The sequence below is a fragment of the Excalfactoria chinensis genome, chromosome 7 (assembly GCF_039878825.1).
Source record: "Excalfactoria chinensis isolate bCotChi1 chromosome 7, bCotChi1.hap2, whole genome shotgun sequence".
Taxonomy (NCBI): Eukaryota; Metazoa; Chordata; class Aves; order Galliformes; family Phasianidae; genus Excalfactoria; species Excalfactoria chinensis.
Window position 1 is genome coordinate 32,945,313 of NC_092831.1, and position 23,867 is coordinate 32,969,179.

The following is a 23,867-nucleotide window of genomic DNA, read 5'->3' on the forward strand; positions in this document are numbered from 1 at the left end:
CTCCTTCCTCCTCTTCTGCCTTGAAAACCCAAGCAATCACAGCCTGTCCAAGATTTAACACTGGTAGTGTTATTATCAAATACTTAACTTGGCACTGCTTGCCCCACTCCCTTTTTCCTCATCTGATGGAACAGACACAACTCAAACTGCTTCTAGAAAGCACAAACCCTGGCATGAACGAACTAGGCAAGATGACCTTGAGGGATCACCCTCTAGTGGGGTGAGAGGGAAATCTCCAACACGCAAACTGGCTTTTTTCCCCATCCAAATGTGGAAAGCGACAATTTCTCCCTCCGCTCGCTACAGCTGCACGTCACCGAACTAGCAGCAAAGCCAACGCAATGGAAAACTGCCTTGGATGACTAATGCCAAAAGTAAGCCATGAATCTGCATTTGCAAGCTGTGGTAGAACTGTGAAGTTCACACTCAAGTTCAAGCACACAAAACATTTCAGGTTGAGCTCATGCTACAAAACCAGTACAAAGCACCAACCAGCAACCACAGGCTCTATACGAAAAACCTACAAGGCAGTCCACTCCAACTCAGCCTGATTCCAAGCACTTGAGTGTAAAGCAAGATCTCTTTAACGACCGCTGTGCTGATTTGATAGATGACCACAATTAATAACAAATGGAAATTCTCCCATTTATAAAAATGTGAACACGTGGCTCTTCCGGCACGTCTGAAATGCCACACACACTTAGCAGATAACAACCCTTAACATCCTTAATGATGGCTATGCAGATAACACATTTTAGGATGCTGAAAATACTCTACACTCACTACTGTAAGTAAGTTTAATAGCAGCAAATTATTTAAACGAACTGTTAATCAGGAAGCAATTTATGCCTGTACTATTTTTAGATGTGAACTTTCTACACCAGCAGCTCCTGCTGTGGCTTGGGCTTTGGGTACACTGGGCTTATGGGACAGAGGGTGGCCCTATGGTTTGGAGCCGTGCTTGGAGAGCTGCAGCCTATGGGAAGCACATACAGAATCAGCTGGGAAAGACATGCATCCATGGGAGGGACCCACGTGGAGCAAGGGTAGGGAGTGACCATGGAGGAGTGGCAAAGGGAATTGCCCAGAGGCTGAACTGCACGCTGCTGGCTCTAACACGGCCGTGATGAACTGCCAGCTGCTGGCTGCATCTGGAACAGAGCAAGTCCACGAGTTATACCCTTCTAAAATGCTCTGTGCAAAATTTAAGTTAAATTTATATTATCTTTACTTAAGCAACGTTCAACAACTTTGATTTAAAACTAAAATATATTCAGAAACACGCGTGAAAGGAAACAAGCTTTCCTTTTCCCAGCTCACAGATTTCTCCCACATTAACAGAGACAGGCACCTTTCATAAAGCCCCAGTTCAATATTTGCTATTTCCAACGTGCATACAACAAACGTGGGACAGCCCCTCCCCCCCCTCTGTGCTGACTTAGGAGCAGTGGGCACACAGAATCTCAGAGTCCAAACACAGAGCCCAAACACAAAGAAAACAAGAAAGCCTGGAGGCTAGCTTTTCCTTTCAGCATTTCATGGCAAAACATTCAGGCAGATTAAACACACCTTTTTGTGAGCTAGCTGCTTGGCTAGCAACAGGAGCAGCCTTACTTTATGCTCATCATCTGTTTTCTAACAGCAAGCACAACACATACTGTGTTCTCCCACTGCTGCTTCCCTTTCACTTTGGTTGCTGCCCTACCATGCACACACGTGGATTTTTCACAGCTCTTGTGCCAGTGTAGAGCAGAAAACAGTCATCTTGGCTTCTCCTTCATATACCCTCATAACGGGTGTTTATTTCCCTTCCACCTCTGAAAAGGAAACTTGCAGGAAAGGATGCAACCTGGCTTTTGTTGTTGACTGCCTCCCAGAGAGAGCTGCTTCCAGATGTTTGGGATGTAAACACACTCACAGATCAGGCTGCTGTCATTGAGGTGGCTGTTATATGCTCGTGTTTATCAAACAGTCTTTAAACCACAAAAACAATCCTGTTTGGAGAGGTGCCACAAGGCAGCACTAAGCTCTGTGTGCTAGGAACGACTTTGGAACTTGTTTTGCACATGACAGCTATGCTAACAGATGTAAGAGACAAACCTTCCCTTGCTACTTGATCATTATAAATCCTATCACCCCGAAACCGGTTAGATCCCTTTTGAATTCAATGGTGACACCTCCCTAATCAGCTTAATTCTGCCTACTATTGGTCTTGTATGAATTCCTGCATACAGCGGTCAGCCTGAGACTCAAAAGCACAGTACCGAAAACTTCTCGTGTTGCTCCACACTTAGTTCTCAGCTGAAGTTCTGCCACTCACAAGGTGCAAACAGCACGGCCAAGCTCCTGTCACACAGCACTGCACCTTGGGAAAGGTCCTCACTGGGCTGAAACAGCGAGGAAATGCTTTGAGTGGGCCCAAGCTTATCACTACCTACGTGCTAAGAGCTTGATTTCCAAGATCGACCTCAGACATTGTAACTGAGTACTGGCGCTCTTCTAATACCGTATCTTCTTACCTGTATACAATCTCGTGACAGCAGAAGGAAAATCCTGACCACATCAAACAACTCAATCCTAAGCACGGAGAATATTTCCAGATACCAAGTCTGCACTGGCAAAAGCACAGAAGAATACAAAGCATCACTGTTCCAGGGGTGAGCTGCCATGCGATGCAGGGAGAACATTGCATGTTTGCTAATAAAAAGAGCAAATGTTAATTTCTTCTGGGCTTGGCCAAAGTCTCCTTGGCACAGCAGATCTGTTGTACATAAGCCTGTCAACAGCAAAATCTTGACAGACAATTTCAGTCTTGCCATCGGTTTCAAAATATCACTTACAACGAAGACAACATTTTGCCTGTACTGGCAACTGAGAAAACGCTCTGAGACAGCATGACAGACAGAACAAGGGATAATTTGCAAATATTTTTAGCTGTGTGACAGATGAGTGCAGGATGCCAGGGCTCCTCCTGGCACGCCGGGAGCTGAGCTGTACCTCCGGGCATCCCACTGAACAGAAGCCGTGACCCCTGTGCATAAAAAGTGCACGTGAGAACAGGAAGGTTCAGACTGCCAAGCCAGGCACAGCTTGCGACTTTGTCTTTTTACGACACTAACAGACCCAATGTGTTTTAAAATCACTGTGTGCAATGCAGCTCTCTCTTCAATCTTACCTGAATATGAGAGCACTGAGAATGACATAAGCACTGACACACAGCTGAGCTGCTGCTGGGTATACTCCTGATCTGCTGTGATTCCTCCAGTAATCACTGCTTGGATCCATCAGCTGTCGATTGATTTCAGTACAGCTTGGAAAACAGCGCTTGGCTTTTCTAATAAAGCTCCTCTCTTGATGCTGATCACTCTGCACAGAAACGCAACCACCAGACAGACCAGAACCAACCCTTCTGTCTCACCAAAGGCTTGGCCACCTCCATTAGCCATTGACACCCAAAGTGGGCACAAAGCAGCAAGCAGCAAGGTGGGAACACATCGTCCAGCCCTTCACTGCTCCCCCCAGGAACGTATAAAGATGTATCCAAACAATTATGCCACCCCTATAGTTGGTTGGAAGCATTGTTATTACATTGATATTTGCTTTATCTAAGGGAAGAAAGCAATGCAAAGATAAGCAGGTTAGAATCTTGCCTAAGGTTGAAGATCAGTCACACAAGAGGGGAAGTGAAGGTATTCAAGTGGGTAATGATAAAGAGATTGGGTTCTTTCCCTAGTTACACTCTCTCACATGCTTGGAAAGCAGCAATTAGTTCAGAACTTTAATATGTAAACACCACATTATAAACTTCTATTGCTATGTATTACTGCATATGTTTTCTGAAACTTCTCTGAAGGAATACATTGCTGCCTGTTTCAAACCATTCAACTGTCCACAAAGAAAACATCTTTTAGCTGCTATATTGACTCAGACCAGCACTTCTCCTCCCTAAGTAATGGGATATGCTGAAAAACAACCCCTGCTCCCAGTCATCTACATTAGAAAGCAAAATATCAAAAACGAACCAGCCATGAATAACTTTGTCCTATGAACTCTCCTAACGATAACGCCAGTTCCACACCTCTCCAGGCATAGGTCACAACTTGAACAAAGACTGATGAAATCACACCTTCAGACACATCAGGTCCCCAGATCAACTACTAGAACATGCAATGTAAGAACTGTTGTTTGTATCTGTCCACTCAGTGGCAGCAAAGGAAAGCTAAAAGGTTTATTATTGTTATTTTTTATCTAAACTTTTCACCTCGAAGAGCAGCATCTGAAGTTGGATGGAAAAAGCAGGGTAATTTGCCCTGCAGAAAGGCAGAGGATCACACCGTGGCCTGAAGCATAAATAACCATTACTACACAAGAGAAGACCCTTGGACTGCTCTTCTCTTGCCAAGCTCCTTCCTACAGTTGCTGACTGTACCTACTCAATGCTGACTGTACAGAGATAGCAGCGTGCTTGAATGGCTTTGTCAGCCTGTGCTGGAAACGCCTATGTTAGTCATAACCAGAAAAGGCACTTGGCTCTTTATGGATGTCATCCCAAACATGCTGACAAAACCTCCATACCAACACTATACCATTATGTGTTTTGCATAAGCTGTGTGCTTAGTAAAATAAACCATCTTAAACAGTTTTTCTCAAAGCAATTTTTAAAATCCATTTAGCTGTATGGACAAGTACTTCAGCAAACAATAAAATTCTTCATTTAGAGCTCACAAAGAGCTATAAACTCCTTCCATAAAGAAAATAAAATGGTCTTCTACAGAAGAATCTTGCTGCTGGAAAGTCCATAACTACTCATCCTTCTAATGGTGGAAGCAAGTGCTGTGGGTGCCACCAAGAAGCCATAATAGTCCTTTCAAATGACACATCTCCTGTTTTCTCACAGTATTAGACTCAATGAGTCAGTAGTAAGGTCACATCAAATCTGGCTTTGGTGAAATCGTGTAGGCTTTTGGCAAGTACAACACCGCAAATATAAAAGATGGACGTTGATGGTTACTCAGAAATTGAGAATCACTTGTGGAGGCCAGATCAGAGAAAGCTTACAAAGCTGCCCAGTAGCGGTCACTGAGATTTTAGAATAATGAACCTCATTCCCATCCCAGTGATACGTGACAACTGCCTACACACAACTGGAAAAGCAGCTCTTCCCTTGTTTGGCCGGCATTACCTGAATTCGGTGAGATGTGTAAACTGCTCATGTCCTTGGAAAGGCCATTTGTTTTGGGACTGGAGATGGGTGCACAAGCTGACGTAGCTCGAGGCGGTCTCTTTCCAGGAACTTTCACAGTGGTTCTCAGCAAGTCAATTTCTTTCCCGTGAACGTTCTGCATGTAGTCCTGGTAAGAGGGAAAAAAACAACACAAAAACCAGGATCAAACAGGTAGTTCTGAAAGCACTGAAATACTGCTTAGTAAGAATGCAGCCCTGTACCTGCTCTCATCCATTACAGCAAAATTCAGGCTGGATATTAGGGACAATTTCTTCTCAAGAGAGTGGTGCTGCAGTAGACAGCAGCCTATGGAGGTGGTGGAGTCATCAACCCTGGAGGTCATCCATAACAGTGGAGAGGTGACACTTAGGGCTGTGGTAAGTGGGCACAATGGGGTGGGTTGGGATTGGACGAGATTAATTTTACTGCTTTTATCCAACCTTAATGATTCTGTGATTCCAAGCCTTGAACTACTACACCCTCCAACAAACAGCAGGGTAAGAGGCAAGTCACAGCATGGCTGCTTCTGAGCCACACAATGCAACTTTGCCAGGTCCAAAGAGAATGACAAGACTAAGTTGACTGTCTTTGCTTGTGCATTCCTCTCTATTTCATCAACGTTTTATGCAGTTATTTCTTTCTCTATAAAATTTGGCTGAAGCTCATCAACAAACACAAAGTTATTAAAGGGCACGGGCTAACTGGCAAGGTTTCTGAAATTACAACGCTGCCTCCTTAGATTATGAGCCTTCCTCCATACATGGAGAAAAAAAATCACAGCAGGGAGAAAATTATGCAAATCAGGTCTGATTAGAGAAAACACACTAAAAGTTGGGAGCCAGAAGTGGAAAAGGCTTTTCCTAATTCTCGTTTGAAATGCACACAAGGAGGGAATAAGCAAATCCAGCAACTTATGTCAAGGCAATGGCCAACTGGCTGCAGCTGCTATTTTCCAAGAAACCTTGGAGAAAGTGAGCTGTGCTGATCTTTACACTGGAAGAATATGCTTGGGATTCTGCATTCCAGCTTCAGCTGCACGCTCTAAATTGCCTGTTGGCTTCTTCAGATGAACACAGAGAAGCAAATGAGCCTGGGTTTTTTTTTTTGTTGTATTTTTTTTTTAACAGAGGACAAATGACAGTTCATTAAAGTAAGACAGCCACTGAATCTGCAATCCTGTGGTACACCAAAAGAGATGCTTCCAGTAGAGATGGCGAATAACAAAATATTCACCTCACAGGACGTGCTGTTGTGGCTACTGACGTTTCAGAAGGCAAATAAGTGAAAATAGAACAAACACGAGGACAGCCACTGAAAGAAAGAGACTGGATGCTTGGAGAGGAAATGCAAGACAGGTCGTACAACACACTGAAATGAAGGACATATGCTATATAAAATATGCTGTAAAACACACACGTTGGTGGATGTGCCCCAAGAAGAAAATGGCAACGTGAGCCAATGACTGGGAAAAGAAACTGGCATTAACTCTTGAGTTAGGCTGGAAACCAAGGGAACATTCCTCCTGAACACTGTTCTGTAGCAAACTGTTTCTTTACAGGTAGAACTTGACTGATTTCCAGAGAACCAGGTGATGCTCTGTGCCTGCACAAGCAAAGACCTGCTGGCAGTGATATTTCTTCTAGCTCTTTATGTGTCCAGGGCAAAATTTAGTCAGACTACATGGGGTTATATAGAAGAACACAGATATTAATTAGAATAGTTCCAAATCTGCAGCTTACAGGCCTCTATGTACGACCACGGAGTCAATTTTACAAGTAAATACCAGCACGGACTGAGAGCAGACTCCAGACCTAAATCACTGTTGGCACAACACAGGGAGCAATCATCTCCCTCATAAAAAAATCCTGTATTCCATATCAATTTCATAACGAAGATTTTTGCCCAAGATCTTCAGATGAACGGCGTTCAATTTCCCTGCTACAACCGGTGAGATGTGACAGGGTGTTATTAAAGCACTGTTAATTGAGAGTAAAACGGGCTTAGGTGAGCCATAAACAATTCAGGAGAGTCAGTCAGTGCTGGCAAGCAGGAAACAAAACCCGCTGCAGCCACATCGTTATTATACGGAAGTGCCCAAACAGAACAGATGCCACGCAGGTATTAACGTCAGCTTAAATATTTATAGGGATATATCAAATGTAAACAATAAAGACTCTTTCATTGTGTGCAAGATGCATAGCGATAATCTCCGCGTTCCCTGAGGAGGAGCAGAGGAAAGCACCAAGCCTGCAGCCAGCGTGCCATCCAGCCTTGCACATGCTCCTTCAGATCTGCACTGGGGGAATACAAGTTAAAACTACAGAATAATGTGGCAGCCTCAGAAGTGCAATGTATGGTTTGATCAGATTAGAACAGATGAGGGTCTTGCTGTCATCTGGAATATGCCGCGTTAAAGAGAAGACAGCAAGCCTGATTTTGATATGCAAATGTTACAGATATAACTCCCCTAGATGTTAGTTGTGGAAAATGCTGATCCAAGAAAAAAGGGGAAAAAACCCTTTAACAAGGCATGAGGGTAATTCAAAGCCAAGTACTTTTAAACAGCACTTAACAAGTCCCTAGAGCCTACTCAACAGCGGGCCACCCCAGAAGTGCCATCTTCTGCCCCTCAACAGCTTGAAAAAAGTAGTAATTGCAAAGCCATTTGCATTTTTCTTCTCAAGTTGTCCACGTTCATCATTCAGCAAGGCAGGAAAAAAAGCAAGCGGCACCGTGGAGGGAACCCTCCCCAGACATGTCAGCAGCACGGCGGGCCCGCATCCCCACGCCCTGCTCCAGCACCTTCGCCAGCTCTTGTTTTTTACATTTCGCTCCTAATTATGTTGCATCTATTGCCATACACTTAATTAGCTGCATTAATGTGATTTCTTTTCACATAGTCAAGCAATTAAGAGCTATGATTGAGTTTCATTCAATTAGCCTCAACAAACATGCTAATTGATGTCCCAGATGCAAATGAGGTGCAATGAGAGAAACCTGCTAGCAATTGAGAGCTGTGGCAGGGAGACCCAGGGCTCCGGGCTGCTGACAGAACCTGGCTCAACGTGGTGGCCTGCTCTGTGGAGATGGAGCAGGGTGCCTTGCTGACCCCACCAGGGTGAGGTTAGCACCACATCACGTTGTCACCAACCCTCACCACCATGGTTGGCAGCAGCACAAGCAGAGAAGCATTCAGCATCTTCCTACAGCTTGGCACTACGGACCACGGTTTCTGTATCCCAGACCCGTAGGAGGCTGCCATCTAATCTCCCAGCCTGTAAAACACTGCACAGGTGATGGTCTACGGTTATCAGCGACTAGCAACTTCATCTTAGTCAGCTGTGGGGCAACTCTGCTCCACGTTAAGGCCAGAACGCATCAATCAATAACCCCTAAAAATACACTCGCTATATTGATTCTCATTGCTTTTCATCCCGAGGTTACTGTTAGCGGTTTGCTCAAATACTGGCTTGCTGAGGTGTTAATTTGACTACTCAAGGCCATTGACCATTATCTTTAGGACTAAATAAACTGTTAAAATATCACCGAAAGTCATAAAAGCTGCATTGACTGAAGATAACACAAAATATTATCTGACGGCGCTACAAAATGAATTGCCTTGAGTAAGAAAGAATGATATGCCATGACACAGAAGAATGTAAAGTACTTTAGTTCTGGTCTTAATACAGCTTTCCATTTACAACGGCAGAAATTGATTTAACCAAGTCAGTGAATAGAAGCCTTTCAGACATCCAAAGGGAGCAAACAGGTATTACATTTGCTGAACAGACATACCAAAAATAAACACTGCTAGTGTGGAGTTGTCCTGTTTTCACTGCCAGCAGCTGTTAAAGTAGCTGCGGTGCATTGCAATGGGTTCTGATTGCCCAAGAAAACTCTCCATCATCAATGCAACCTAAAACTTGGCTAAGTGATGTGCCCAGCTAGCTGCCCACCTTCTCCCAGTCAAGAAAAGGGAGCTGCCCCTTTCTCAGGGAAGAAAGGATGCACAGACCAGATGAAGGAAAGGCAAATGGAAGCACAGGGAAGCTGGGACTCAAACTCACCCCCATCCAAGACTACCACATTGACCTGAATACTTTACAAAAGGACATCAGAGCATGCAACAGCATGGCTCCTCCCCAGAATGAGCCTCAAGTTACTTTAAATACATGGCTCACATTAGGATGTAACACTCGATATCAAAGTACGAGAATCTTCAGATGGCTTTAATACAAGAGACAGTCCGAACAATCACAAGGTTTGGAAGGGACCCCTGGAGATCATTTAGTCCCGTATTTAAACCATAAAGCATTTCATTCTCAGTGTACTGAGAGCAAGAACACTGAATTTCTGAATACAGTACTTACCAATTAATACTCTGAGGATTAAGTACCCCATGTTTTTTTTCTGTGGGGCTGTATAAAGTGGGAGTAGAAGTTCCCCAGTTCTTTACAGTAGGTATTATCTTCTCTGCAAACTACACAACTACAAAACACCTTCAGGGTACCACAAAACAAGCACCTGAAGAGTAAGAGCCGAACCATTTTACTCAGGCAGGATTCTCCTGCACCGAACCACCCCTGCACCTCTTCTTCCTGGCCAAGGAACCTCACCAAGAAGACAGAAGGATCAACTGCAGAAACTAGGACCTCTTCTGGCTGGGCTCAGTAAATGGAGCTACCCTGCAGTGAAATCCCTTTCACTGGGGTTGTATTTCTGCATACTGGCAACTAGGTGAACATGACTCAAAGTTCACCTCTCATCTCAGGCTCGTCCTGTGTCAGATCATTAACTTGTTTTATAAGAATCTCCTGGGGAGCCTCCACATACCTGTCCCCAATGCTGCACTTTTCCAGTGCATGATGTACCAAATGAGACCCCCTCCCAGAACAGTATTTGAGTGATACCAAAGTAAGAATATGACACTTTTTTCTCCTTTTGAGTTATTAAAATCAAAAGCCTGTTTTTGCAATGCTAGGAACTGGTCCAACTGGATAGAAAGCTGGAAATTCCTTCCCCGATCTGCCACTGCTTTACACCAACATGAGAAAAAACAGTTCCCATCCTTCAAGTTGCAGAACACAGTCCCAAGCTTTAAGCGTCCTGAAGTTGAGATAGCATTTCCTGATCAGAGGTAGAACAAAACAAGTGACCCATGCTTGTGGAAAATAAAGTTTATGTTTGCAACTCTGAAAGTCCGAGAGTAGCACACATTTTGTGCTCAGCTTCTGTTTTGTGAGCCGGGGGTAGGCAGCAAACCAAACAACCCATTGTTCATCACCATCAGCAACAACTGCCTGGGAAAACAAAAACCCGAGCCCTTCCTCCAGCCCAGAGCCAACCCCGAAGTGTAGGCAGACCGGCGGAGGGCTGAAGCCCTCACTTCTGTGCATGTGTGCAGGGCAGTCAGACATTTTTATTGCAAAATGCTGTCTGGAAAAGATGCAAAACAAAATTGCTAAACTGCAAAAAGAAGAAAAAGAGGGAAGGGGGGAGGGGGGAGGGAAACAAAAGGCCCCCTTCCCTTTGCTTATTGAGTTCAAAGGCATAACATGCAGCACCCTGCAGCAAATGGGAAGCTACACTAATTTTAAAGCCATAAAACGCTATAAAGTGCCCTGCGGGGCAGGACTACACTGAAGCTAGTTGCACCTAAATAAGACATGGTTCATTTACTTCGCAGCTTAGCCTAATGTAATCATCAGTGGATTTCTAGCCTAGAGTTGTAACAGGCAAATAGCCGATAGTGCGGAGGCGACACTCCCAGCCATTGAGGGGCCTCAGCTAGATTGCTGTTGATTAGAAAATTTTTCAGTTTTGACAAGCACTTAATGAACATAAATCGCTCCTTGATTGGTTTCCATTTGGGGCCACAGGCACACCTAAGAAGAAACAAAAGTCTCCCAAAGTCCTCTCCCCACCTTCCCTGCGTGGACCGCAGCAACAAACCATTCTGATCTGGTTATGAGCCACAGCGGAATACACTCATCAGATTCTCTTGCTAATGTAGCCATCCTCTCCTCGTGCACATAAACACGGGCATAACATCATTCCGCTGCAGAATATATAGTTATGCTTAAGAAAAACAATGAAATGTCATTTTCTGAGAAGAGCACAGAAATGAGAGCGCACTCTGGAAAACGTTGATCACTAAAGCACTTGTCCTGACAAAAAGAAGGTCATCTTGAATCTCTTCTATTCAAACCGGGAGTCGAGCACGTTGGACTTCAGTAATAAAAAGCATCGACTGTATGGATACTGCAATATCAATTGGTCCAATCAGCCAGCTAGGGGCAGCAGCAACACTTGCAACACAGATGCAGCTTCAGAAAAAAACTTAGCTTTTTATTTTTTAGTGGAGTGCTCGTTGTCATGAAACATTAACAAAACTCGTTCAGGCTTCGTACCAAGAACTGCTGTAAGAGACAAATCGGAGTGTTACCATCGGGAGTAATTTATGAGGCATTTATATCCACAGCAGTTAGCTCTGCTGGACAGGAAGCTCTAATTTTATAAAACCTCGTGATTAATGAATAGCTTGGCTTTTGCCATTCGTTTGCAACTCATTCAGATACCAAAGTTTTTCCTCGTTTGTTTGCTTTTCTTGGTTTTGGAGGTGGGAGGAGAGCAGTGGGATTAAGCACAACAGTGAAATAAATACATGCTTGCTGCTCTACTGCAAGCTTGCACAGCTCTGCAAGTAGCAGCACTGAGTTTGCTACAATATCCCATGCTGATGATGTGACAAATCGTGCCATGCCCTCCGAATTGAATGGACTTAAGGAAAAGTGCTTCACACTCTCCTTCTTTGTGCATTTACTGACCTGTGAACGTCTGTAATGAGTCACAGATGTGATTATGAGAAGTTGCTCTGAACAACCAGCCTTCCTCTCTTTTAGAGCAGACAGGGATTGCATGTTCCAGGATTATTTCACACTGCTGACCATCCCTAACTGGTTTTATTCTCACTGAAGACAACGATGCAATGGCGTTTCCAAGCAAGACTATTTCTAGATCAACAGGACACAAAGCCAGGGGATCAGAATAATTTGCCTTGACAGCTATCCCCAATTATACATCTCACTTAAGGACTGCAAATACACTCCAGCTTGTATTTTTTTACCATCCATATTTATAAATCTTCTCCCAAATTGAAAGAAAAGAGTCTGCCAAGAAGCTACAAAGTAAAATCACAACCTCTAAGTGTTACGTGTACGCCCGATTTGCAAGCAAACCCCCTACCTTCAATTTGTTCAGGAAAAGTAAGGACTAAACATGGTGAGAAACTACAAGACACCTACACACAGGGCAATTTCATCTGCCTTCTATTTCTCACCAAGTTACTCTTCCTCAAGGAAGTGTCCAAGCAAGAATCATCTACTAAAAGGCCAGGGCCCACCGCAAGGCTCCAAAGCTTTTTGCAAGCCCCAGAGCTGGGCCTGGGTTACAGCAGCTTCTAAGAAGACATGTTGTTACAGCACACTGTTGGAGCCCTTGTGCCAAGTACAACCTTATTTGCCAGGCTGAAATTTCTTTTGTTTAGTTTAGGTACGTTCACTTCATCTCATTGCAAAAAGCCACTAATGTGACCTTTGAGGCAGTGCACGTGGGCTGCCCACCCGGTCAACACTGCTACAAAGGGTTTTGAAATTGTGGCTACTGTCAGACTAATGGAGCAGAATTACATGTGTGAATTCACATACCTCTCACGAAGATGAAGGAGAGATTTCCCCCCTCAATTCTACACCCCCTTAGCACTTCCCCCCCCCAAATAAGAAAGGGGCAGCGATGATGATGAGGACACAATGGCAGAAAATGGACATCCACGGCTAAAGCTTTGTCAGCTACTGACCTGTGGCGCTGTGGCAAGTGTCTGGGACACAGTCAGTGGTGAAACACCATCTATTCATCAGGATGAGGCTTAGATAAAGAAGCTGAGTGCAGCACTGCCCAGCAGGTATCCTGGCGAATACATTTCAGGAGCCCTTACGCATGGCATTCTGCCATTAAAAGCCAAGAGATGCCTAGACAAATTCCCATGGGTCCCTTTGGGTAGGCTGACACTGAATTTGTCAGCCAGAATTTTAGTCATCCACTCAATGGCTATACTCCAGAAGTGTATGATGAATAGGTAGCTATGGTGAACTTTGAAGCCTGCGGGTCAAAGTTCTCTCTCATTATCCCCACCATTTTCTATTGGTACAGCTCCTCTGCATCCCAAGGGAAGGGAAGGTTTAAGGCTCTTGAAAAAAACTGACATGACCAAGTCAGGAAACAGTAGGGTGCTTATGTACATATATTTTCTTTCCCCATTCTTCTCTTCCCCCACTTTCTTAAGAAGAAGGAATACGAATTTAGCTATTGTGTAAAATGTCAACCTGGCAGCATCCGTAGTTACTTATTTAGCGGGCACAATACAGCACTCATTTCAACACGCTGTGCTGCCAAGCAGGCCTGACCCTTCCACAGATACCTCCACTGTAAGTAGGGATACTAGTTTGATTTTCACACCCCACCCCAAATCCTTTCATTCTGCAGCCAATCCTTTATTCCAGGAGGACAACATTACTGATTTCTGCAACACAGACTATTTATTGTATTAGAAGCCAATGCCTTCGTGAATGATGTGCTGTGGTAACACACGCAATAGAAAACTGACACGCTGTTGGCCAAGTCTCAAGCAGTATCTAAATACAGCGCCCACTAACAGCTATTAGATCTTGTAAAAGCTTCTTCCAAAGGTGGGGTTCAGTAAAATTCTGCGTTCTGCCTCAAGCTACGATTTAGAAAGATTAGATTGTCTTTTATATTTAATGCTTCCTACCACCACTAGAGGCCAGACCACCACTCACTTCACAGATTTACAACTGCCAAATGTTGTACAACCAACATCACCTGCAGACCTGAAATAACGTCTATCCATCCAACAGGTGAGATTAGCACCACGTCTCTTCACGAGTTCAGATGGATGGCTAAGGAAAGTTAGGATGGCTAACTCTCCTATTTTATCCTATTTGATGGAAGGACAGTAGGAAAAAAGGTCTTGTTTTTCAAAAAGCAACTTAAAGCTCACCACAGCAAACAGCAATGCAACCACGGCATTAGAAATTCATCAGCTCATTGAGTTTGGGATGAACAAATGAAACAAGTAGAGAGAGCTCAGCAAAATCTAGCAAAATCAAGCAAAAGCACCTCATCAGAGTCTTGTGTGAGGAAAACCAGTCACTGAGCAACCTCCAAGCAAAAACTCTTGACTTCTGTGCTCTGTCACCCACAAAGATTTGCACAAGTTGTACTGGGAGCCCAACTGACTTGAAGCATCTGGCCCTACTTCTTCGTCCCACTGCAGTTTGCACAGAATAGGGAAAATACTACTCATGTTCCCAGCCCCAGCAGAGGAGGCTGACAGATAAGCAGTAAGGTGATACCAAGACAAAATAGCCAGGTCAGCCCTCCATTGTTTTTCAGTTGGAGGTTTCTGAGTCATAAGGACCTGTCAAAGCAAGCACCAACACTATGAGGAGCTGCAAGTTTCACAAGTGAAATATGCTAACTGATGGCTGTACAAATTGCCCAATGCACAAAGAACGCTCTGCAGGGTATATTAACAACAGCTATCTGACACAAAGTAGTTCACTGGCAGTAATGAAACACGCTCAAGTCTCAGTGATTCTTGGAAGGCTAAAATCAATAGAATTAGAACATTAAGAAGCATCGTTTATAACACAAACCACATCACAGGAAGATTTTAACATGAATGAACAGATATTCCTAGAGAGTGAGTTCAGCACGGGTGTCTGCAGAAGACTCAGAACAAGCAGTAGGCTGTCCCCAGCAGCTTCCTGCCAGCTAGGAGCTGTGCAGGGTCTCCCACTGCTACCCACCAAAACACAGCCCAGAGAAAAACTGATCTAAGAAAGGGCTGAGCAAATGGAAATACAGAGACATCTACCTTTTTCTTGGGAGTGGGGGGGGTTGGGGGGGGGGGCCACAGTGGGGGATAGAGGGAAACAATTACAGGCTAGTAATTACTTCTTCTTTAAATGGATTGTCTCTAATCTCCAATGGATTTACCTCTAATCTCAAAGTAATTACCTCTAATCTCAATGGATTCTCACTCAGGGGAAGACTAAGCAGCTCCAGTGAAGCCTAGAGAGAAGTACTCTATTGTCTCAGAGAAGCAATGAAAAACTAACATATGTTCCCAGGAAGCTCAGGAACAATAGAGCACTTAGAGAGCATGGAGGGGATGTGGGTGCAGACAAGGCAGCCTGCCTGCTCCCTGCTCTGCCCCGGAGTGGCCATTACAGCCTTAAGGGAGCACATCTGGGGGTGTCCACTGTGGTCTGCCTCAAAGGCACGCAGTGTCCGTGCTGCCAGCAATACCCTTATGAGATTCAGGTATTTCAGGGTAGCTTCTCAGCAGCATTCCCCCAGTTTAAACAGGGTAAGAATGGCTACAATGGACAGGCTGTCCTGTCCAGGTTTGTGAAAGGGAGAAAAGAGAAACTCAACAATAAATTGCCCTGGACTACACAAGTTGAGGGACGACATTTCAGATGGAAAGAAGCAATTGCTTGAATTGCTAGTTGTGCCACTTATTTTTAGGAGATATGGAAATAACACAAGAAACTATAGCAAAGCAGTATTATGGTAAGGAGCAAGACTGAATTCTTGCAGTGAGCCAGAGAAAATCCCAATATTCATCCCTGAGGAAATGTGGAGTTGGTGCAAGCACAGCATCAGCACAGTCACTCTCCCGAGACATCATCTATCTAAAGCAGAAGCTTTCTGACAGACCCACACGTGCAAACCCAAGAACGTACCCACAGAAATCCATCCATTCAAAACGCTGAATTTTACTCCTTACTGAGAAAAGATAAGATAGCCTAGGAACAAAAAATGATAGCAGTAAGTGTCGAAAGACCCTAAAATGTTACACCTGGTCACCCTCTGATTTCTGTAGGGGACAAAGTGATGGAATATAAGACCTGGGACAATCCCAAAGCTCTTGCTGAGCTCTGGCAAATCACATCCCTCCTGCTGGTATGGCTGGGACTTAAGGGCTGGGCTAGTCTTGAGTCAGGCACCTGTGCCTCCAAACCAAACCCATGGATGGTGTTCTACACACAGACAGACAGACAGGATACTTGGGCAGAGACAACAACAGAGATCTTAATGTGAAAATGCTCTATGGCACATCTTAATAGCCATGTCATTTTCAAAAGGCTGTTCAGAACTACTTTCTGAATAAAAGACAACCACTGAGCACTGACAAAGATGCCAGAAATTGTACTCAGTCTTAACTATGTCTAGGACATCGTTCCTTTCTTAATTGACAGCAAGTCCATAAAGACATCAGCACAAAATAAAGGCTTAAACAGGGCACTCAGAGGAACTGGACTGTACGCACTGAGCTTCAATGCAGAATTTGATTTCTAATTACAAGTTTTCAGGGGATGGGAATGGAATAAAGTGAAAGAACTTTCTTCACCAAACTGGGCTCAACAAAAACATGCTCAGATGAACTTGCTAACACCGCTTCACCAGAGCAGGACAGTTGTTGAAGGTACAGAGAGCACGGAGTACTTACATGTAAACTAGGATGATAGGTCAGCACACCGTTGTCACAGAGCGTCACGTATTTCTTCTTCCATTCTTTATTCAATGACTTGCCACTTCGCTTTAGCAGCATACCCTGTTGGAGGAAGAAAAAGCATTAACCACTATTTTGCCAACACATCCCTATTTAATACACAGAAAAGAGCTAAATCCTTGTGTGTTCAACATCATTCCTCGGGTAGGCAGGTGTTAACACGACAAGATGCCTCACTGTTCCATAAATCGTATTCAATCCACACATTGGTGGGGAATTTCAACCATCAGTATTTAAAAGTCACCATCGTGTTTAAATGGACAAGGACTACAAGTGTGTACCAAACTGTTCTGAGCTTAACAACATAAATTCACTTAGAAAAGCAAAATGCAACTTCTTATACTACAAAGTGATGGTAAACCAAACAACGCTTTAACAATCCACGCTTCCAGAGCCACGTGAGAAGGCAGCTCTCTGATGTAATAATCTGTTGTGGGAAGCTTGGCGTCGGCACCAGGACATCCCAGCACACACGGTACTGCCGCAGGAAGCACTCTGACAGACCAGGTTAAGATAAAGGCCTTCACTTACATCTGTTTCATACATGCACGTCCCAACGCCAAGTGTACAAGGAGCTCTTCTATGCCTTTGCATGATGAGAACTCTCCCCAAGCACATTCTTCCCTCCCTCTATGCCAGCTGTTGTAAGTTTTGGCTGAAGTCCCTTGCCACAGCCCATAAGGACCAATAACTCTCCTTCTGCAACAGAGATGATCCCGAAGGGAAATCAAAGTTCACAACTGCCCGTTCCTGAACACAAGCTTGGAATAGAACTTCGGTGAGCAGCCCTTCTCAACTCAAAGTGATCTGCAGATAGGACTGTAAATAAAAGCCTGTGTCAGAGGACTGAATTACAAACCCCTACCTTTCTGACCATCCGGGGGTCAGCTTCCTTTTTGTGCGCCGTTCTTTGCTACATTTAGGTGGCTCAACCTCAAACTTTTACAAAACAGAGCAGGGCTTCTGAAAACGGTTTCTCACAAAAGCTTCTGCAAGTGTGAGTTACACATTCCAATTACCGTCCTCTCGTGCTTAGAGACGTTGTTTTCTTCCATTAAAAATGAAAGCTCACTTCTGCCTTTGACTCCTATGTTTGTCTATAGCGGGTGATCTGTCACTTCACCTTTCCCATCTTTTAAACCTCACCTATAGCACAGTCGCTCACACTTAGGGGCACCCAATTTTAGTTATAGCTATGCTATATGGATCAAAAATTACTCTCCCAAAGCTGTTTTCCCGTGCCGGTTCTGGTGCGTTTGTTCTTCAGACCTTTTAATGGGAAAAAAGCCATAAGAATCACAACCGTCTTTCTTTTCTCCTTGTCGTTTTTTTTCCCTTTCTTTTTTTGTTTTGTTTTTTGAAGTCTCTAAGAAAGCAGAAATCTATTTCACACCTACTTACCGCTCAGTGCTATAAGGAAAACTTATCACTACTTAAGTAATTTGGAGTTCATGCCAATTAGAAAATCCACACATTGCAAAAGAAGCCGTCTAAATGAATGGTTGCCATCCCCACTATTTGGGTGAGGACCTTTTTTTGGACAAATGTGTGTCTATTATTTTGCAAATAACAGAATATTTACAGAGAAAATTCTAAATCATTTTTGTTTCCTGGTGACTTTGTTAGGGGAAATGGCTTGAAGTTGAAGGAGGGAAGGTTTAGGTTGGATGTCAGGGGGAAGTTCTTTACTCAGAGAGTGGTGAGGTGCTGGAACAGCTGCCCAGATGTGGATGCCCCATCCGTCCCTGGAGGTGTTCAAGGCCAGGTTGGATGGGGCCCTGGGCAGCCTGGGCTGGTATTAAATGTGGAGGTTGGTGGCCCTGCATGCAGCAGGGGGTTGGAGCTTCATGATCCTTGAGGTCCCTTCCAACCCAACCATTCTGTGATTGTGTGAACTATGAAATTCTAGTTTTGGATCTAAATAAGGAACTAGTTATTCAGAATGGGGATTCCATCCTGCTTTTAAAGCACAATTTGGTGCTCTCATGTAAAAAAAAAACAATTACTCACTGTTAAATATGCACCATCATCCTATTTGTATCAACCTAACCCATCAGCCTTCCCAATCTGTTTCTTAAGGATGCATGAGACAATATACTTCTGTATTATCTGAGAACCAAAATATATCATCCAGTATCTGTGAACAAAAGTGCTGTGAATACAAGCAGCAAACGAAGTGTTATGAAGCAAAGGAGCACATCAGCCACACTTCTTTCTTTCATCGCCCCCAAGGCCAGAGACTGCCACTTTGTCTGCGATAATTACATAGAATGGTCTGGAGAGATGCTCTTCGTATTGGAGCTTAGATCTGCTATAAATGCGCTTTAACTAAACTTCAGTAAATAAATAAATAAATAAAAATGGCCTGAGTACAGAAAGAAATGCTACTCACAGAAAAGAAACACAAAAACAAAGCAGCAAAAGAAAAAAGACCTTCTATCATACTACGTCTGCCTTTAACTTGCATCAGATCCTCTGCCTGGAAGCACAGTTGGCCATAAGGAACAACTTCTCAGGAAGAGTGATGCTGCAGTGGCACAGCTGCCCATGGAGTGCTGGGGTCACCATCCCTGGAGATGCTCCATAATGGTGGGGACGTGGCACTGAGGGACGTGGGCAGTGGGCATGGTGGGGTGGGTGCAGTTGGACTTGGGGATCTGAGAGGTCTTTTCCAACGTGAGTGATTCTATGAAGCAAGACGGACCTCGGTTCCCACTGACTCTTGGTGCCTTTGGCAGGTTGGTGCACCTCAGCCCCAGCAAAAATCCCATTTAGCCTTCCAGCAAGGCAACAAGGGATTAAGGAAATCAACCTCATGTTCAAAATTCTACGTTGCTTCTTTTTGTTGAAATAATCTCTGCCTCTCATTAATCAGATAACATTATTTCTCCTAATTTGTAAGAAACCTTTGCTTACGTTCCTCCATCTGTGCTCCCAGCAGTGTCATTCAGCCCCGTGCCCCAAGATTCAACACTACAAATGTAACACCTCCGATCTGCTCAGCAACTGAGAAGAATTTAACACTTCGAATCAATTCTTACCACCTTCACTCCAAAGCTGCCATTATGACTCTCATGGAGGAATGCTTCTCCTAACAGCCAGTGCTGCATTTCTAACAAGTGACAAGAAACGTGCTCCAGTAGAGAGCTCAAACTTCACTCCTTGACTTTTCATAGTGAATGGCACCGCTCTACAAAGAAAACAGAGAACTGTCCGTATGTATGGCAGCCTCTTTATTAGTAATGTGTATGCTACGTCTAGTCCCAGGAGGTCATTGCAAGCCAAAAGCAATGTTAAGTGTACAAGCTTTAAATAACTTACAAAGTTAATGTAATGAATGTAAGTGTTATCTGAAATCCATCACTCAGTGGCTTGCTGTAGCCTCAAGCTGTGATAAAACACCACTCATAAATTTATATTAAAACTCTGTTCAATAGCAATTATTTACCAACAAAGATTTATTGATTGCATTTGCTGTTAGAGACTGGGGCCCTAACTGAGTCAATCAGCTCATGTTGTTGAGCTTCAGGGCACCAGGAGAAGTTGCAGACTGCCGTCAGCTCTGCAGCCAGATCATTACTGGGACTACAAGCAGCTAATGAAGGGCCCCCAGCGTGGGATCACTCGCACTGGTGGCAACCGACCGCTGGTCAAGGGACCACTGCGTGTAGTGCACCCATGTTACCTGGATGTGGGCTGAGCAGCTACACCTCAGTGCCCCAAACATCTCCTCTGCGAGCTGCAAACCTTGTCACAAATGGAGGCAAACAGGGAAACGATTTGGCATCTGCTCCATGGGAATATCTTTTTAAGCAGCAAATTATCAGCATTTAAAAGTGACCTCTCAAGGTTGTATCATACTGCATCAAAGATGCTGGCAAGGGAGCCTGCAGAACCAATACTGGTGGGCAAAAACCTCCTTTCGTTCCCTGCTGTGCTCCATTGCATTTCTCTAACTTTCCCGTGTATTCTGGATTTCCCAGGGGCCACAAGAAATGAAAAACGTTTCACAAACAGTTGCGTTGTGTTTAACTGACTGCAGGTTTCCCCCGCGTTGGCTCAAGCCACAGCACGTGACTTTACTCCATGACTTTAAGGAGGGTTTGGTACATCTGACTTTTCCTGGCAGGCCAAGTCGCAATGTTAGGACCCTCTATTAGTCAGTAGGCACAGCCAAGATCGTACCTGCTGCAAAAGAGCAATACTTACATCTCTGATCTCTTGAGGGAACTTTACAGCGCTGACACAGCTGAGGGACAAGCATCATACAGTCTAATTTTTTCCTCCTTAATTTTAAGCCAACCCCATACTGTTACCCTGATGCTGTTTTGACAGAACGAAATATGTAATCTTGCACTTAATCATCAACAGCATCAATTCTTCATTTTCCACTCAGCGCTATGAATTTTCTACATGAATTTTCTATCATTTGCATCACGTTCGCAGAAGGAAATAATAACACACGTCATAAAAAACAACATCCTCACCCAAACGATTGGGTTAGCAACCATTCATAGTCAGGATCACAAGCAATGGCTACATACGAATTCTGGTCAATAAAGCACTCCCTTCTTTTGAATTGCTTAACACCATGAACAAATGCTGGTAAATCACTCAGGTTTGCATCACTAACCAACACTGTAAGCCAGCTGGAAGCACTGGGAGCCAACGTAGCTTGCCCTAAAACACGAGATTATTTCTTACCTGATTATTATTGCTTCTAGAATATTTCACTTCAGCAGCTTCGGAGTCTCAAAGCTCATCCTCCACCATACAACTGGCACCAGCTCAAATACCTGCACTCTACAGATGCAAGATGGCAGTAACTGCTGCTCTCTCCAACAACGTGGATATGCAACCAAACCTCTGGGATACAAATGTATTTGGAATCCTTATGTTGGAAAGCAACAGTTCTTTGTTCCTCTCTTGGTTTCCCAAATTTAAGTCTACTTTTCCCAGGCATTTCAGGGAAAGGAGGTTGGTCTTATGAATGGCTTGCTATGAAACTGTTTACACTTTTATCTCAGATTGGAAACTTGTAAATGTATCTTAACAGGACAATAGGGCTCAATGTAAACACAGCTCTGATTTGGACCAAAAGACATTTTACTTTTGCTGTAACCAGAAGAACCTGCAGCACAGAAGTTTCCAAGCTCTTGGTACACTGGCTACTATTAGAAATATAACTAAAAACCTTTACTAAGAAAATCATCCAAATGCAGACAGGTGAGCATTACAGTTCATTGTAGTTTCAGCAGTGCCAGCAAAGAATGAATTCCTCCAGGGAATCTCAGCTCTAAATACATAAGAAACCAAAAGAAAAAGCACAGTCCTTATTGCCATTGTGTTTGTATTTCTAATGGCTGGTCCAGCAATGTAACCCAAAGGACTTAATCTGCTACCTGTGGGTAATGGATGAGTTCCTCCAATATGCAGGCAATTATTTTAAGGTGAAGTTTAACCTTAGGGTGAAACGTATTTCCAACACAGCATGGCCAAACACTCTTAAGGATCTCGCTGAGTGCAGGAAGATACTCATCTCTCTCGCAAGCGATGGAGAAGAGATGACCACACTGCAATCCATGGACTAGAGAACACGAAGCCACCAGCTGGCATACCACACTCACCCAACTAATTTGATGAGGCAAACAGATGACCGTGGAAGAGCAGCCACGCCAGCAGCCAAAGAACCTGAATGGAAAGCTGAAGAACCAGCCCTGCTGTAGTACCCTGATGGAGCAGTAAGCACAGTGCTATTGCTGAGTACAGAGTTTACATCAGGTTCAAAGGAATGCCTGCTTGCACAACGGATGGGAATATTAAACTTTGCAGAAAACAAACAGCATGCAATTATACTTAAGACAATGATACGTTCAGGACACATCACTTGCTCTAAACCCAGCTATCACTCTGAATGAGGCGAGCTTCTTAACAAGTCACAATATTTCCCCACCCTACAGCACACAGAAGCTCTGTTGCCTTCTAAGGTTTCTTCCATTTGCTGGACTGTGGGGAAAAAAAATAAATAAATAAACTAAAAAAAAAAATCACAGTCCTTAATAATCTCGAGTAGTTGGTTTATTAACCCCTTGGCACTGGCAGTCGTGGTTTATCCTGACACCATCGTCAGTGCTTATGTGCAATGCAAATCATTATCTTAGTGTGGGAGAAACCCGACAGCTGATGCCAAGGGGTCTGAGTCAGTAGTACAGCAGCCAGCAGCTCTGTTTGAACTCTTACCTCTTGCTGTAGCTCAGCATCACACGCTGTGCTCTAACGACGCCGGACACAAACGGGGTTAGCATCTACACAAATCAGCATGTTGAAACGCTGCTACCTAGGCTAGAATTAAGGGAAATAAAACAACCTTGGGAAGCTGCTTCAGTACGAGAACACATTAAAGCATGGCATGGCTAATTTGGAAGGAGCTCAGGGAGCAGAACCGTTCATGGCTGTACAAAACGGCTGCACGGCCAGGCGTGAGAAAGAAGCAGAACAACATTTCATTTTTGGGTTTTTGTTTTCCCTGAAGAAACAAATGCAGCACTTGGGGGGGGGGGGGGGGAAGAATGAAATCAGAAAGGAATTCATTGTGCACATGCTGCAACTTCTGGGTAGCTGGTCCAGCTCTCGTTACAGCAGCGCTTCGTCTTCCTGAACCCTGAAATTCTCTTTACCATATTTTATATAAAGTAGAGCTTTGTTAGGGGGAGGGGGGGGGGTCCATGGGAGAAAGCCATGAAAAGCTTAAAAACCAATTTTAACTTTCTATCCTGATACTATAGTGTTTCCATAGAAACATCAGGAAGACCACTTAAGAGAAGCTTTTTTTGTAGCCATGTTTGGCACCATACCCCTCCCCTGGACAACCTATTATTTCACAAATGGATGCTTTCTGCAGCTTGTTCTGTGCAGGCTCCGATGAAGGGGGGAAGAAAAAGAATACTGGATCTTTAACCAGTTCCCTTGTGGCACCCTCCCTTT

At 44.0% G+C, this 23,867-nt stretch overlaps 1 protein-coding gene across 11 annotated transcripts in view; it reads right to left on the reverse strand.

The window, feature by feature from the left end:
* Positions 1 to 23,867, reverse strand: part of AGAP1 (ArfGAP with GTPase domain, ankyrin repeat and PH domain 1) — a 265,277-nt gene that overhangs the window by 97,200 nt on the left and 144,210 nt on the right. For all 11 annotated transcript variants that reach the window (XM_072342546.1, XM_072342545.1, XM_072342547.1 and 8 more), the window contains 2 exons: positions 16,821 to 16,925; positions 5,183 to 5,351 (listed from right to left, as the gene is read on the reverse strand). In XM_072342546.1, the coding sequence (XP_072198647.1) occupies positions 5,183 to 5,351; positions 16,821 to 16,925 (274 nt within the window). The remainder of the gene's footprint in view (positions 1 to 5,182; positions 5,352 to 16,820; positions 16,926 to 23,867) is intronic.